The following is a 16,379-nucleotide window of genomic DNA, read 5'->3' as shown; positions in this document are numbered from 1 at the left end:
AGCAAGACCATGTTGAACCATCCTGCCTGTCTATTCTGCCTGGTCTCCCCTCACCCAGGGGTTAAAGCAACAGACAGTAAGACCATGTTGAACCATCCTGCCTGTCTATTCTGCCTGGTCTCCCCACACCCAGGGGTTAAAGCAACAGACAGTAAGACCATGTTGAACCATCCTGCCTGTCTATTCTGCCTGGTCTCCCCACACCCAGGGGTTAAAGCAACAGACAGTAAGACCATGTTGAACCATCCTGCCTGTCTATTCTGCCTGGTCTCCCCACACCCAGGGGTTAAAGCAACAGACAGTAAGAACATGTTGAACCATCCTGCCTGTCTATTCTGCCTGGTCTCCCCACACCCAGGGGTTAAAGCAACAGACAGTAAGAACATGTTGAAACATCCTGCCTGTCTATTCTGCCTGGTCTCCCAACACCCAGGGGTTAAAGCAACAGACAGTAAGACCATGTTGAACCATCCTGCCTGTCTATTCTGCCTGGTCTCCCCACACCCAGGGGTTAAAGCAACAGACAGTAAGACCATGTTGAACCATCCTGCCTGTCTATTCTGCCTGGTCTCCCCACACCCAGGGGTTAAAGCAACAGACAGTAAGACCATGTTGAACCATCCTGCCTGTCTATTCTGCCTGGTCTCCCCACACCCAGGGGTTAAAGCAACAGACAGTAAGAACATGTTGAACCATCCTGCCTGTCTATTCTGCCTGGTCTCCCCACACCCAGGGGTTAAAGCAACAGACAGTAAGAACATGTTGAACCATCCTGCCTGTCTATTCTGCCTGGTCTCCCCACACCCAGGGGTTAAAGCAACAGACAGTAAGAACATGTTGAAACATCCTGCCTGTCTATTCTGCCTGGTCTCCCAACACCCAGGGGTTAAAGCAACAGACAGTAAGAACATGTTGAAACATCCTGCCTGTCTATTCTGCCTGGTCTCCCAACACCCAGGGGTTAAAGCAACAGACAGTAAGAACATGTTGAAACATCCTGCCTGTCTATTCTGCCTGGTCTCCCCACACCCAGGGGTTGACTACAACTGTTGATCTGAGGCTGTGAACAAAGACAGGGGTCCAGCTCCCCAAGAAGGTTGTTCATCCTGGAACATGACTCAGTTCCTTTTCTCAACACCATGTCGATGAGGTCACGTGCCTTCTCTGTCCTCTCAGCTATCACCTTTAGTGAGTCCATTTCCTCACTTCCTTCAGACAGAGTGAGTTGTAATCCCATAAAGAATCTAAGGAAGGTCTTTGGTCAAGATGTCAACGTGGTGATGTGTATCTTTGACTAGCCTGACTATCAGCCTCCCCATCTGTATAGGACAAGAGATCATTCCAGTTTTCAAAATCATGTAGATGAAATTCTTCCACACAGAGACACTCGAAGTCAATCTAAAACGAATCATTGTTTATTGTCAGCGAGCTGGAGAGGTTCCAACCAATCAGGATCTCTCCCTGGTCAGACCCAACTCAATGTACCATAGTACACATGTCAATCAGGATCTCTCCCTGGTCATTCCCAGCAGTTGTCTTATATACGTCTATACACAGACAAGTTATATTTGCATGGTTTAGGATAATTAATGAATCATTACCATTTTGTTTCATTCATGTGACTGACCAATACTGGTTCATAACATTTAACAGACCAACACCTCACCAGTCTTCTTCTCTCTAAGATGAGACCTTGAAACTGAGATATCTCCTTCTCAAAACAACATCTGGGCTTACTGCCAAATTACAGCTCCTGATAGTGAGGATTGTACAGTCAGACACTTGATGAACACACACATTGGTTTATAGAACAGCACATGAATAAAACACAGACATTTGTTAAAAGAATAGCAAACATTAACATTTCCCTTACAATCATTTAAGTGTCTTTGTCCACAGACTAGGAGACAGGCCTCAGCACCTTCAGATTAGGTGAAGAAGTGTCTTTGTCCACAGACTAGGAGACAGGCCTCAGCATCTTCAGATTAGGTGAAGAAGTGTCTTTGTCCACAGACTAGGAGACAGGCCTCAGCACCTTCAGATTAGGTGAAGAAGTGTCTTTGTCCACAGACTAGGAGACAGGCCTCAGCATCTTCAGATTAGGTGAAGAAGTGTCTTTGTCCACAGACTAGGAGACAGGCCTCAGCACCTTCAGATTAGGTGAAGAAGTGTCTTTGTCCACAGACTAGGAGACAGGCCTCAGCATCTTCAGATTAGGTGAAGAAGTGTCTTTGTCCACAGACTAGGAGACAGGCCTCAGCATCTTCAGATTAGGTGAAGAAGTGTCTTTGTCCACAGACTAGGAGACAGGCCTCAGCATCTTCAGATTAGGTGAAGAAGTGTCTTTGTCCACGGACTAGGAGACAGGCCTCAGCACCTTCAGATTAGGTGAAGAAGTGTCTTTGTCCACAGACTAGGAGACAGGCCTCAGCATCTTCAGATTAGGTGAAGAAGTGTCTTTGTCCACAGACTAGGAGACAGGCCTCAGCATCTTCAGATTAGGTGAAGAAGTGTCTTTGTCCACAGACTAGGAGACAGGCCTCAGCATCTTCAGATTAGGTGAAGAAGTGTCTTTGTCCACAGACTAGGAGACAGGCCTCAGCATCTTCAGATTAGGTGAAGAAGTGTCTTTGTCCACAGACTAGGAGACAGGCCTCAGCATCTTCAGATTAGGTGAAGAAGTGTCTTTGTCCACAGACTAGGAGACAGGCCTCAGCATCTTCAGATTAGGTGCTACAAGACAGAGGATGGAGGAGAAGGGAAGAGAGAGATCAGAAAGTATGGAGAAGAATGAGGAGTGAGATACACCTGAGATAATGATGTGATGATGGTCCTATGATACACCTGAGATAATGATGTGATGATGGTCCTATGATACACCTGAGATAATGATGGTTCTATGATACACCTGAGATAATGATGGTTCTATGATACACCTGAGACAATGATGTGATGATGGTCCTATGATACACCTGAGATAATGATGTGATGGTGGTCCTATGATACACCTGAGATAATGATGGTTCTATGATACACCTGAGATAATGATGGTTCTATGATACACCTGAGATAATGATGTGATGATGGTTCTATGATACACCTGAGATAATGATGTGATGATGGTCCTATGATACACCTGAGATAATGATGTGATGATGGTCCTATGATACACCTGAGATAATGATGTGATGATGGTTCTATGATACACCTGAGATAATGATGTGATGGTGGTCCTATGATACACCTGAGATAATGATGTGATGATGGTCCTATGATACACCTGAGATAATGATGTGATGATGGTCCTATGATACACCTGAGATAATGATGTGATGGTGGTCCTATGATACACCTGAGATAATGATGTGATGATGGTCCTATGATACACCTGAGATAATGATGTGATGATGGTCCTATGATACACCTGAGATAATGATGGTCCTATGATACACCTGAGATAATGATGTGATGATGGTCCTATGATACACCTGAGATAATGATGTGATGATGGTCCTATGATACACCTGAGATAATGATGTGATGATGGTCCTATGATACACCTGAGATAATGATGTGATGATGGTCCTATGATACACCTGAGATAATGATGTGATGATGGTCCTATGATACACCTGATATAATGATGTGATGATGGTCCTATGATACACCTGAGATAATGATGTGATGATGGTTCTATGATACACCTGAGATAATGATGTGATGATGGTCCTATGATACACCTGAGATAATGATGTGATGATGGTCCTATGATACACCTGAGATAATGATGTGATGGTGGTCCTATGATACACCTGAGATAATGATGGTTCTATGATACACCTGAGATAATGATGTGATGATGGTCCTATGATACACCTGAGATAATGATGTGATGATGGTCCTATGATACACCTGAGATAATGATGTGATGATGGTCCTATGATACACCTGAGATAATGATGTGATGATGGTCCTATGATACACCTGAGATAATGATGGTCCTATGATACACCTGAGATAATGATGTGATGATGGTTCTATGATACACCTGAGATAATGATGTGATGATGGTCCTATGATACACCTGAGATAATGATGTGATGATGGTCCTATGATACACCTGAGATAATGATGTGATGATGGTCCTATGATACACCTGAGATAATGATGTGATGATGGTCCTATGATACACCTGAGATAATGATGTGATGATGGTCCTATGATACACCTGAGATAATGATGTGATGATGGTCCTATGATACACCTGCGATAATGATGTGATGATGGTTCTATGATACACCTGAGATAATGATGTGATGATGGTCCTATGATACACCTGAGATAATGATGGTCCTATGATACACCTGAGATAATGATGGTTCTATGATACACCTGAGATAATGATGTGATGATGGTCCTATGATACACCTGAGATAATGATGTGATGATGGTCCTATGATACACCTGAGATAATGATGTGATGATGGTCCTATGATACACCTGAGATAATGATGTGATGATGGTCCTATGATACACCTGAGATAATGATGTGATGGTGGTCCTATGATACACCTGAGATAATGATGGTTCTATGATACACCTGAGATAATGATGTGATGATGGTCCTATGATACACCTGAGATAATGATGTGATGATGGTCCTATGATACACCTGAGATAATGATGTGATGATGGTCCTATGATACACCTGAGATAATGATGTGGTGATGGTCCTATGATAGAACTATAATAAGAGTCATTTATTACGGACAGCAACACAAAAACATGCTTCCATTCTGAAAAATACTTTCTCTTTGATCTGGGTAGCTATGTTTTTATTTGACCTATATTTAATCATTCCACATATTCAAGGGAGAGATCAAATTAAACTGTCTTACCTAGATCCACTCAAGTGCTTAACAAGATGGTATTCATGTTCAATGAGAGCTTTGAGACAAGCTCCCGTCACTTCTGGTCCTTTAGGGAGGACTGATCTCAGTAGTTCTCTCATTCGGTCCTGTTCAGTTGTTTCAGCTTTTATTCTGGAGTACTCTTCATCACCAATCATGCCCTTTGACGACAGATCATCTGCTATTGGCATTGGGTTTTTGACTCCCTGAATGAGTATAGCTCTGTGTTTCTTCAGAAACTCCTCAGCAGGAATCCCAGGGAGTGTTAATGCTGAAGGGGGGTGAATTAAATGAATATGTGTTTAGGGTGAACAGCAGCTGTTTCTACATCTAACAGTCTCTCCAGTTCTCATTCCCCTGATAGTCATTTCTTGAATAGAGCTGACTCCAGGGTTGTAGTCAATTCACATTCAAGTCAGTCAATTAAAATAACAAATAAATAAAAATGGTCTTCCTATAAGTCATTGAAAATTGATGCCCTTTTCCGTTTATTGAATTGGAATTTCAGTTAACTTCCTGAATTGACTGACTTATTTGGAATTGACACGTACCCTGGCTGACACGATTGTCTATTCTACATAACAGACAGAGCCTTGCAAAAGTATTCACACCCCTTGGATTTCTCTATTGTGTTACGTAGTGGGATTAAAATGGATTTAATTGTAATGTTTTGTCAACAATCTACTGAAAATACTCTGTAATGTCAAAGTGGACGTGTCCCCCATACAGGAGAAAACTGAGGATGGAACAACAACATTGTAGTGACTCCATCATAACGACTTAAATGACAGAGAGAAAAGAAGAATACAAATACACAGAATAAAAATATTCCAAAACATCTTATATGCAACAAGGTACTAAAGTAATACTGTAAAAAACATCTACAAAGGAAGACACTTTTTGGCCCAAATGCAAAGCCTCATGTTTGGGGCAAATCCAACACATCACTGAGTAAATGCCTCCTTATTTTCCAGCATGGTGGTGGCTGCATCATGGTATGGGAATGCTTGACATCAGCAAATACTGGGGAGTTTTTCAGGATGAAAAGAAACAGGATGGCGCTAAGAACAGGCAAAATCCTAGAGGAAAACCTGGTTCAGCCTGCTTTACACCAGACACAGGAAGAGGAATTCACCTTTCAACAGGACAATAACCTACAACACAAGGTTAAATCTACACTGGGGTTTCTTACCAAGAAGACATTGAATGTTCCTGAGTGGCCAAGTTACAGTTTTGACTTAAATCTGCTTGTAAATCTATGACAAGATGTGAAAATGGCTGTCTAGCCATGATCTCCAACATCTGGACAGAGCTTGAAGAACTTTGAAAATAATAAATGGGCTAATATTGTACAATCCAGGTGTGTAAAGCTCTTAGAGACTTACCCAAGAAGACTCCCACCTGTAATCACTGCCAAAGGTGTTTCTAAGTATTGACTCAGGGGGCTGAATACTTATGGAAACACTATTTTAGGTATTTAATTTATATCTAAATATATATATATATTCTTTGACATTAGAGAGTATTTTGTGTAGATTGTTGACAAGAAATGACAATGAAATCCCTTTTAATCCCACTTTGTAACACAATAAAATGTGATGTAGATAGATATACAGAGCCCTGCAAAACTGTCAATGTTCTATATCATTACACCCCGCTGAACATGACTCATGAAGACCTTCATCACCCCACTGAACATGACTCATGAAAACCTTCATCACCCCACTGAACATGACTCATGAAGACCTTCATCACCCCACTGAACATGACTCATGAAAACCTTCATCACCCCACTGAACATGACTCATGAAGACCTTCATCACCCCACTGAACATGACTCATGAAGACCTTCATCACCCCACTGAACATGACTCATGAAGACCTTCATCACCCCACTGAACATGATTCATGAAGACCTTCATCACCCCACTGAACATGACTCATTGAAGATCTTCATCACCCCACTGAACATGACTCATGAAGACCTTCATCACCCCACTGAACATGACTCATGAAGACCTTAATCACCCCACTGAACATGACTCATGAAGACCTTCATCAGTGTCCTTCATCACAACTTGAAGAGACGTTAGCTCTGGAACCTCATCCACAAAAACAAACTTACATATTGGATGAGAGTCGTTGCTGTATACATCTGAAAAACAAACAATAGCAAATATCATAAAACATTTTAATAGCATCTGTTAGAAAAGGACATTGATGATGGACATACTGTTTATGTCTAGTATTTCTTACCTTTTGATACCACTGATTTCCATACTGTCCTCTCATCTTCCCCGATTAACTCCATCTCAATGTCAACCCCTGTGTTTCCCATTATCATCTGACAACAGCTTGGTGTGGTGTCTGCAGGTAACAGCTGAATCTTCTGTAGAAGGCCATATGGTGCAACGATTGAGACAACAGACAGAGAGAGAGAGTGAAATAGAATGATATTCCAGTTATTCATATACAATATGACAGATTAATGTCCTCAGCCTGCTAAAACTGCACCTCTGGATAGATGGAAGTGGAGTGGGGATTCTTGAACGCAAACCAACTGTTCAGCTTTAAGGACCCGTTTGGACTTGACAGGAGAAATTCTGAATATCCTTGGGACATCTGATTTTTCTCCCGTTCCTGAACAGCCTACAAAATGAGCAATGTAGTAGTCAGAACAATGTAGTCTCAAAATTCACACAACATGCAGCTCACTGAGCAATCCAATTTTGTCAACATAATCGTTATTGATTTATTATCTTTATTTTAGCAGGATATTATTTTAAAGGTGTACCAGGTAAGTTGACTGAGAAGAGATTCTCTATTACAGCAACGACCTGGGGAAGAGGACAGGGGATGAATGAGCCAATTGGAAGCTGGGGATGATTAGGTTGCATTGATGGTATGAAGGCCAGATTGGGAGTTTAGCCAGGACACCGGGGTTAACATCCCTACTCTTACGATAAGTGTCATGGGATCTTTAGTGGCCACAGACACCTGTTTAACGTCCCATGTGAAAGACAGCACCCTACACAGGGAAATGTCCCCTTCACTGCCCCGGGGCAATATCCCCTTCACTGCCCCGGGGCAATGTCCCCTTCAATGCCCCGGGGCATTGGGATCTCCTTCGCCCAGAGATAAGTGTGCCATCTACTGGCTCTTCAAATTAATGAGACAGAAATTGATTTCTCACAGAGCTGCATGTTTTCTTTGTAATCTAGAGATTATCAGCTTTCCTTTTGTAAGTTTCAACATACACATGTTGTCACTTCAATGATAGTGTATCACCTCTTTCTGACTGGAGTTTCTGAGGAGCAGGTACAGCCTTGAAATTACTGTTTCCTTTTTTACTGCCATATAGAGGACCACGTCACAGTGGACATCTACGTTCCAAGAAAAGACATAGCTCAGTATAACAGAGATAGCTGAGAACTTGGGATGGAGAATCTTAGCATGGAATCTGGTGACCTCATGCACTTCCTCTAAAGACACTCCATGTTCCTCTACATGAAGAATCTTCATCTCATTCCTCAGGGAAGGGTTGGTCCCTGAACAACACAATAAAAAGGAGACAGAAAGACAAATATTGTATTATTCATCCAACTAAAACACAAAGAATATGCAGTACCAGATCACAGTAAACTCTAACTCCCAGAATAGCTAATTCATTAATTCAGGAAGTGAAACTCAGTTACATGGAAATGTCTTTCTGAATACTATTTCTATATGGTTTTACCTAAACAGACAAAGTGTGGCAGATGAATTTCCTCCAGTTCACCTAACTCCATAGTGATGTCCAGCAATGGACCACCTTGTGTGTACTGCATGTCTTTCAGAAGTTGACTGTAGGGTTCCCAGTTCCTGAAGTGATACTTCAGAATGACATCTCTCTCACACAGCCAGCGGAGCCCAGACACTGTGCACTCATAACTCCCTTTGGGTGTCCTGTGTCTGAGGGCAACAACAAGATACGGTAGAGAGGGTCAATGGTCAAATGGAGAGGTTGGATTAGAAGACTATTCCCAAAGGTAATGGGGAAATACACTAGCAGGTGGAATGAAATGTTAAAAGTAGTTATTTTACCTGAACATTGTCACTCCCTGGACAGTGGAAGTCAAGGGTTCAATCTGAAGCCAGTGTGTGGAGTCCTGAACAAGGACAAGCATGTCAGTAATACATATGGGGCCTGTTTCCTGGACACAGATTGAGTCTAGCGCTGGACTTAAAGCACGCTCAATGGAAGTTTCAATAGAAAGTTCTTTAAGGTCCAGGACTAGACTTAATCTGTGTCTGGGGAACTGGCCCATTAACCAAAGTGACTGATCTAATGTATTTATTCAATGTTACATGAAATGCTGGTGATATATTGATTACACTGTCTAATGAACAAAGGTGACAACATCTAAAATCCTGCATGCCTACAAGCAGAACACAGGACTGTCTATATCCCAGTATGAATGGTTGGTCAGTACACACCTGGCTTTGAGACTGTGTTTATATTACTAAAGCAGAACACAGGACTGTCTATATCCCAGTATGAATGGTTGGTCAGTACACACCTGGCTTTGAGACTGTGCTTGACTCCTGCAGGTATGTAAAAGTAAGAATTGACATTATGACTTACCTCAACATGGTCACAAGTCTTACAGCTCTGAGGAATCCCTAAAGTGAAAAGAAGTTGTTATTTAAAATGGACAATCTCATGTAATAATGAATTAATAATTATTAAATAGACTTGTAATAAAATAAATATAAGTGATCAACAGTCTCAGAATGTACACTCATTAGCATACCATAATCTGACATTAGTGTTATATTAATGAATGTTTGTGGAAGCAGGAAACAACATCGTTCTGGTCCATGTTTTGTAGATGTTGGGGCCTGATATCTGGTAGATCCTAGGATGAGAGCTTAAAGGTAGAGTCAGATAAATGATGATGTACGAGCAGCACCACAGATATTGTGATGAGCAAGATGTCTGACTTCTCTCTCACACAGTCAAACAGTATCTGCCCATGTGCACGGGTTCTCTTCACTCTCTTACAGAGTGGTAACCACGGAAACAAAACAGTCGTCTAGCCTTGCGGTACAACGCTCTTAGTTGTTGTAGAAATTGACCCTCTAAGCTGTTTGATTTGTGCATCTACGTCATAATCGCTGACTCTACCTTTAAGTTTGTTATGACAATAGATCATGATTGTGGATTGTGTTCTTTGTCTGGGACTCAACTATAATGAACGCTTTAAAAGTATTTTGATTTAACAAACAATTATCAGTTAACACTCACATTTCTCAGGTCCAGGCTTGATACAACTATATCCACCATGGTCTCTGGTGTTCTCAGGTCCAGGCTTGATACAACTCTCTCCACCATGGTCTCTGGTGTTCTCAGGTCCAGGCTTGATCCAACTCTCTCCACCATGGTCTCTGGTGTTCTCAGGTCCAGGCTTGATAAAACTCTCTCCACCATGGTCTCTGGTGTCCTCAGGTCCAGGCTTGATACAACTCTCTCCACCATGGTCTCTGGTGTTGGTAAAGCAGAAGGATAGACTGTGATAAAACTAATTACAACTTATAAAGGCTTTATATAGCATACATACAGTCTTCATAAGCAATACAAAATGTGTATAAATGGTGACAGAACAGCTCCCTATGTAGGGTGCATTGTCAAATGTGACATAACATACTATGTCAACTTCAAAATGTGGTCCTGTGTAGCTCAGTTGGAAGAGCACGGTGCTTGCAATGTTAGGGTTGTGGGTTCGATTCCCACCGGGGAAGAGCATATGCTAAATTATGTAAATGTGACATAACCCTCTATGTCAACTTTGATAAAATCAATACTGATGGTGACATTGCATATCTTGAGGAAAACCCCTAGAGATGTGAAGTCACCACTACTACTAATCTAACTGTCTGTAGGTCCAACAGAACACATTAAAACACACCACTACTACTAATCTAACTGTCTGTAGGTCCAACAGAACACATTAAAACACACCACTACTAATGTAATTATAGAAATGATTCCAGAGGTAAAGAAATGATAAACATTTCTATATGACTCACCTCTGAATGTGTTGGTCATCTATCTGACACAGGGTCACTGAGGTCTCTGAGAAGAAGGAAATCCCAAACCCAGGATAGAGGGGTTCAGTGAATGTGGTGTGTTCTGTGTAAAGGTGTGTCAGTGTACCAGAGGAGGACACACTATAGAAGGACAGAGTACCAGCTGGCCAGTCCAGATAGACTCCAACTCTGTTAGAAACAGGACCAGGGATGGATCTGTTGACTCCAGGATGGTTAATGTGATAACCTATATGAGAGCAGAGTAAACACCAGGACTTCTTATTGCCTCCAATCCAACTGTTATCCTCCCATCCCTTCCTCTTCATTCCTTTGTACACCACACCAATGTCAGCCATGCTACCATCCCTCTCCACCTCCCAGTAATAACGAGATCCAGATAAGCCTTCTCTGCAGAGAACTTGGTAAAGACAGTCAAATCTGTCTGGATGGTCTTCATAATGCTGCCTCTCTTCCACACATGTCACCTTCCTGTTCCCCTCAGACAGAATCAGGTTTGGGTTTGCTGTATTTGGGTCCAGGGTGAGATGACAGGCATCTGTAGACAAAAGGAGAGCTTAAGCAAACCACATCTTGATATAAAATGTTGTTTTGTAGATACAGAACAAGTATTGATTAGTTACTATGTTACTATAGTTTTGAATATGCAGTTAATTAGGATTGAAGAGACTTACATTTCCTCAGCCCTGATTTCAGCCTGTACTCTCCACCATGATCCACACTGTAGGAGAAACAGGTTATTGACTGACAAAGACCTAATAAAGCAGTCAACATTTAAACCACATTGTTGTGTTCTGGTGCACTATCCAAGTTCATTACTAGAGACATACAGGTATTCTACCCTACCTACTGCATACAGAACAGAGTACAATTCATTACTAGAGACATACAGGTATTCTACCCTACCTACTGCATACAGAACGGAGTACAATTCATTACTAGAGACATACAGGTATTCTATCCTACCCACTGCATACAGAACAGAGTACAATTCATTACTAGAGACATACAGGTATTCTATACTACCTACTGCATACAGAACAGAGTACAATTCATTACTAGAGACATACAGGTATTATATCCTACCTACTGCATACAGAACAGAGTACAATTCATTACTAGAGACATACAGGTATTCTATACTACCTACTGCATACAGAACAGAGTACAATTCATTATTAGAGACATACAGGTATTCTATCCTACCTACTGCATACAGAACAGAGTACAATTCATTACTAGAGACATACAGGTATTCTACCCTACCTACTGCATACAGAACAGAGTACAATTCATTACTAGAGACATACAGGTATTCTATCCTACCTACTGCATACAGAACGGAGTACAATTCCAACAGGATATCAGAGATGCAGAAGAAGAGTATTCATGTGGTGATGATGTATGCTGTGTTGGAGTGCCTGCTGGGTAAACTGGGTAGCCTGCTGGTAAACTGGGTAGCCTGCTGGGTAAACTGGGTAGCCTGCTGGTAAACTGGGTAGCCTGCTGGGTAAACTTCCCCTTAATTCTACCATCATGTCCTCATGTTACTGAACCTACTACACTACATATGACACAACCACTGCTCACACTATTAAGACATCTATTCTGACTTACTTCAGCTTCATCAGTTTATATGTGGGATCCACCAGAGCAGCTGAAAGCAGTCCTCCTGCAGGGTCTCCTGGGTGATTGTAGCTCAGGTCCAGCTCTTTCAGGTGGGAGGGGTTTGACCTCAGAGCTGAAGACAGAGCAGCACAGCCCTCCTCTGTGACCAGACAGCCAGACAGCCTACAGAGAGACACACAACAGCTGTCTAGGTTGATGTACTGGTGTCAATCATCTTGTAGGACAGCCATACATTTGTCCATGACACAAACAATTTGATAAAACAACAGATTTTTAGAGTATTTGTTTTACTGAACTCAGTACCGACTTGACTGAAACAGCTGTACTTACCCCAGTGTGTGTAGTTTACAGTCTGGATCCTCCAGTCCAGCAGACAGCAGTGTAACTCAGCTCAGTACAGACCTGACTGAAACAGCTGTACTTACCCCAGTATGTGTAGTTTACAGTCTGGATCCTCCAGTCCAGCAGACAGCAGTGTAACTCCTGAGTCCTGCAGGTCATTGTCTCTCAGCTCCAGTTGTTTCAGTTGTGAGTTGGGTGAACTCAGGACTGAGGCCAGAACTGAACAGCAACCCTCTGTCAGACCACACTGACCTAGACTAGAGGGCAGAAGATCACATGATTAACACATGTTTAAAACATCCACATAATAACTCATACTGAAGATATTTAACTCACACTAGTGTCTGTATGTTGCAGAGTGGACTGGTTAGTCCAACACAGAGCAGCTCCACTCCTCTGTCTCCCAGGTCATTGTAGCTGAGGTCCAGTTCTCTCAGGGGGCAGTTTGGTTTCTGCAGAGCTGAGGCCAGAGTCTCACAGGATTTATATGTGACTTTACAGCTAGCTAGTCTGGAGAGAGGAGATAATCTGTTAAAAAAAACAAATCCTTCATTATAATGATACTGTATACATCAACACAATAACAGAACTTACAGTGCTCTCTTGCAGGTTTTAACTACCGGCAGCAACCTCTGATAACCTTCCTCTGATGTGTTGTATGTCTTCATGTCAAACTCCTCCAGCACCTCCTCTGACATCAGTAACAGGTAGGCCAGGGCTGAACATTGGTCAGGTTCTAGTCTTGTTTCTGAAAGAGTTCCTGATCGCAGGGAGGTCTGCATGTCTTCAACTAGAGAGTTGGCACCAAGTTCATTCAAACAGTGGAACAAGTTGATGACCCTTTCTGGTGAGGATTCGTACTTGATCTTGTCTGAAAGGTACCTGACTGTTCTCTTAACTGTTTTCTTATTGCTCTGTGTGGTACTTCCTGTCTGTGTCAGGAGGCCTCGTAACAGATTCTGATTGGACTCCAGTGAGAGGCCCAGAAGGAAGCGGAGGAACAGGTCCAGGTGTCCATTCTCACTCTTCAAGGCCTGGTCCACTGCTCTCCTGTGTAAGTCAGACAACTGGATTGACTCCTTCTCTTCATCACTAGTGGGGGAGAAAACATTTTCCTTCTTGTCCAGACATGATTCTAAAGCATGCACTGCTGCTAGAAACTCCTGAATGCTCAGATGCACAAAGCTGTAGACCTTCTCTTGGTACAGCCCAGATTCTTCTTTAAAGATCTCTGTACACAATGCTGAGTACTCTGATGCCTCTGTGACATCAAGGCCACACTCTCTCAGGTCCTCCTCATAGAAGATCAGGTTGCCCTTCTGCAGCTGTTGGAAAGCCAGCTTGGCCAGTTTCAGGATCATCTCTTTGTCTGACTGAGACAGTTCCTTTGGGTTTGTCTCTGTGGCTTTGTTGTACTTCCTGTTCTTCACAATGATTTGGATGAGAATGTAGTGTGAGTACATCTGGGTCAGAGTTTTGGGGACTTCATCCTTCTCTGCCTCTTTCAGTATCATCTCAAGGACAGTGGCTGATATCCAACAGAAGACTGGCATGTGGCACATGATGTGGAGGCTCCTTGATGTTTTTATTTGGGTGATGATTTCATTGGCCAGATTCTGATCTGGGATTTTCTTCCTGAAGTACTCCTCCTTCTGTGGATCATTGAACCCTCGTACCTCTGTCACCTGGTCAACACACTCAGGAGGGATCTGATTGGCTGCTGCAGGTCGTGTCGTTATCCAGAGGAGAGCAGAGGGAAGCAGATTCCCCTCGATGAGGTTTGTCAGCAGCACGTCCACTGAGGTTGGCTTCGTGACATCACAGCACTTCTCATTGTTTTTGAAGTCTAGAGGAAGTCGACACTCATCCAGACCATCAAAAATGAAAACAGATTTGGTTTCACCATCTTCAATGCTGTCAATCTCTTTCAGCTCTGGGAAGTAGTGGGAAAGAAGTTGCATCAGACTGTATTGGTCCTTTTTCAGGTTCAGATCACGGAAAGGAAGAGGAAACATGAAATGAACGTCCTGATTTGCTTTTCCCTCTGCCCAGTCAAGGAGGAACTTCTGCACAGAGACTGTTTTTCCAACGCCAGCGATTCCTTTTGTCAGCACAGTTCTGATAGGTTTGTCTTGTCCAGGTAAAGGCTTGAAGATGTCGTTGCATTTGATTGGTGTCTCTTGTGTGGTTTGTTTCTTGGATGCCATCTCTATCTGTCTAACCTCATGTTCATTATTGAGCCCTCCACTTCCACCCTCTGTGATGTAGAGCTCTGTGTAGATGTCCTTTAACAGACTTTGGTTTCCATGGTGTCCAATTCCTTCAGATGTGTGTTGATACTTGTGTTTCAGTTTAGCCTTAATGTCTTGTTGGACTGTCAGCAGAGTTTGACCTGTAGGAAAACAATGGGAGATGGGACTCATCAGTTAATGTGTGTGTGTGTGTGTGTGTATGTGTGTGTGTGTGTGTGTGTGTGTGTGTGTGTGTGTGTGTGTGTGTGTGTGTGTGTGTGTGTGTGTGTGTGTGTGTGTGTGTGTGTGTGTGTGTGTGTGTGTGTGTGTGTGTGCGTGTGTGTGTACGTGTGTGTGTACCTTACTTTGTAATATTGCATGAAACACAGTCTTACTTCTTCTGTCCAGAAGGTTGTATGTGATCTTTAATACATCCTCACTGTCCAAACTCTCCACTTCCTTATTGTCATCTGGTAATGGTTCCTGGCTGAAAGCAGGTGGCTGATCACTCTTCATTGATAGCAGGCTGGTTGTAGGTGACTCTGCTCTGGACTTCTGGACACTGAACAAAACAGGGAGACAGATCACCTCATCAATATCTCATCAATACCTCATCAATACCTCATCTACTTCATGTTAACAACTGTATAATGGAACTCATAGAAGTCCTGAAGTTTCTTTTAAAGCTACTGTCTGCAATTCGTAAATAAATTTTTGGCCTTTTAAATGAATGATTTAGTCCTATATTTATTGTAATTTGGGAACACTATTCTCTTCATTAGTTTGATATTTTTAAGCAAACTATATATTTTACAATTCATCTCTTACCTCTTAGAACTGGTGTCATGGGTCATTTTGGAGGCAGAGGTCTCCTCTCTTTCCCCAGAGAGACTCATTTTAGAGGCAGTGGTCTCCTCCTCTCTTTCCCCAGAGAGACTCATTTTAGAGGCAGTGGTCTCCTCCTCTCTCTCCCCAGAGAGACTCATTTTGGAGGCAGTGGTCTCCTCCTCTCTCTCCCCAGAGAGACTCATTTTGGAGGCAGTGGTCTCCTCCTCTCTCTCCACAGAGAGACTCATTTTAGATGTCAGTCACAGCTCACTCAGCTACAATAAGAAATAACAGAACAGCCAATATTTCTGAACATTGTTGAGGAACCATTAACAATGACAACACTTTTACT

The 16,379-nt window shown here is 42.4% G+C and overlaps 2 protein-coding genes across 2 annotated transcripts; both read right to left on the bottom strand.

Annotated features, from left to right (window-relative positions):
* Window positions 1-2,667: 2,667 nt before the first annotated feature.
* LOC115190793 (nacht, lrr and pyd domains-containing protein 1b-like) lies at window positions 2,668-9,784 on the bottom strand. The gene is made up of 10 exons (XM_029748870.1): window positions 9,704-9,784; window positions 9,535-9,572; window positions 8,994-9,058; window positions 8,647-8,861; window positions 8,199-8,458; window positions 7,425-7,559; window positions 7,167-7,299; window positions 7,036-7,065; window positions 4,899-5,181; window positions 2,668-2,733 (listed from the first exon to the last, which is right to left on the bottom strand). Exons 1-10 carry the CDS (start codon window positions 9,714-9,716, stop codon window positions 2,727-2,729), a joined length of 1,179 nt encoding a protein of 392 aa, XP_029604730.1. The 5' UTR covers window positions 9,717-9,784; the 3' UTR covers window positions 2,668-2,726.
* A 1,905-nt stretch (window positions 9,785-11,689) lies between these two features.
* Window positions 11,690-16,142, bottom strand: LOC115190842 (protein NLRC3-like). Its single transcript, XM_029748902.1, has 7 exons — window positions 16,028-16,142; window positions 15,595-15,761; window positions 13,563-15,360; window positions 13,305-13,478; window positions 13,052-13,225; window positions 12,772-12,788; window positions 11,690-11,718 (listed from the first exon to the last, which is right to left on the bottom strand). The coding sequence occupies exons 1-7, from the start codon at window positions 16,138-16,140 to the stop codon at window positions 11,690-11,692; spliced, it is 2,472 nt and encodes an 823-aa protein (XP_029604762.1). The 5' UTR covers window positions 16,141-16,142.
* Window positions 16,143-16,379: the final 237 nt, after the last annotated feature.

The sequence above is a fragment of the Salmo trutta genome, unplaced genomic scaffold (genome assembly GCF_901001165.1).
Source record: "Salmo trutta unplaced genomic scaffold, fSalTru1.1, whole genome shotgun sequence".
NCBI classification, from domain to species: domain Eukaryota; kingdom Metazoa; phylum Chordata; class Actinopteri; order Salmoniformes; family Salmonidae; genus Salmo; species Salmo trutta.
This window is presented reverse-complemented; position numbering and strand designations above follow the sequence as displayed.

Excerpts from the sequence above, each read along its gene's own strand:
- LOC115190842 (XM_029748902.1), bottom strand. The coding sequence starts at position 16,140 with ATGAGTCTCTCTGGGGAAAGAGAGGAGGAGACCACTGCCTCTAAAATG. Across the intron at positions 13,479-13,562 it reads AAAACCTGCAAGAGAGCACT|ACTAGCTAGCTGTAAAGTCA; the intron begins GTAAGTTCTGTT and ends TCCTCTCTCCAG. Across the intron at positions 13,226-13,304 it reads TGCAACATACAGACACTAGT|TCTAGGTCAGTGTGGTCTGA; the intron begins GTGAGTTAAATA and ends TCTGCCCTCTAG.
- LOC115190793 (XM_029748870.1), bottom strand. Across the intron at positions 9,059-9,534 it reads AGACTTGTGACCATGTTGAG|GACTCCACACACTGGCTTCA; the intron begins GTAAGTCATAAT and ends GTCCTTGTTCAG. Across the intron at positions 7,560-8,198 it reads GAAACTCCAGTCAGAAAGAG|GCTGTTCAGGAACGGGAGAA; the intron begins GTGATACACTAT and ends CTCATTTTGTAG.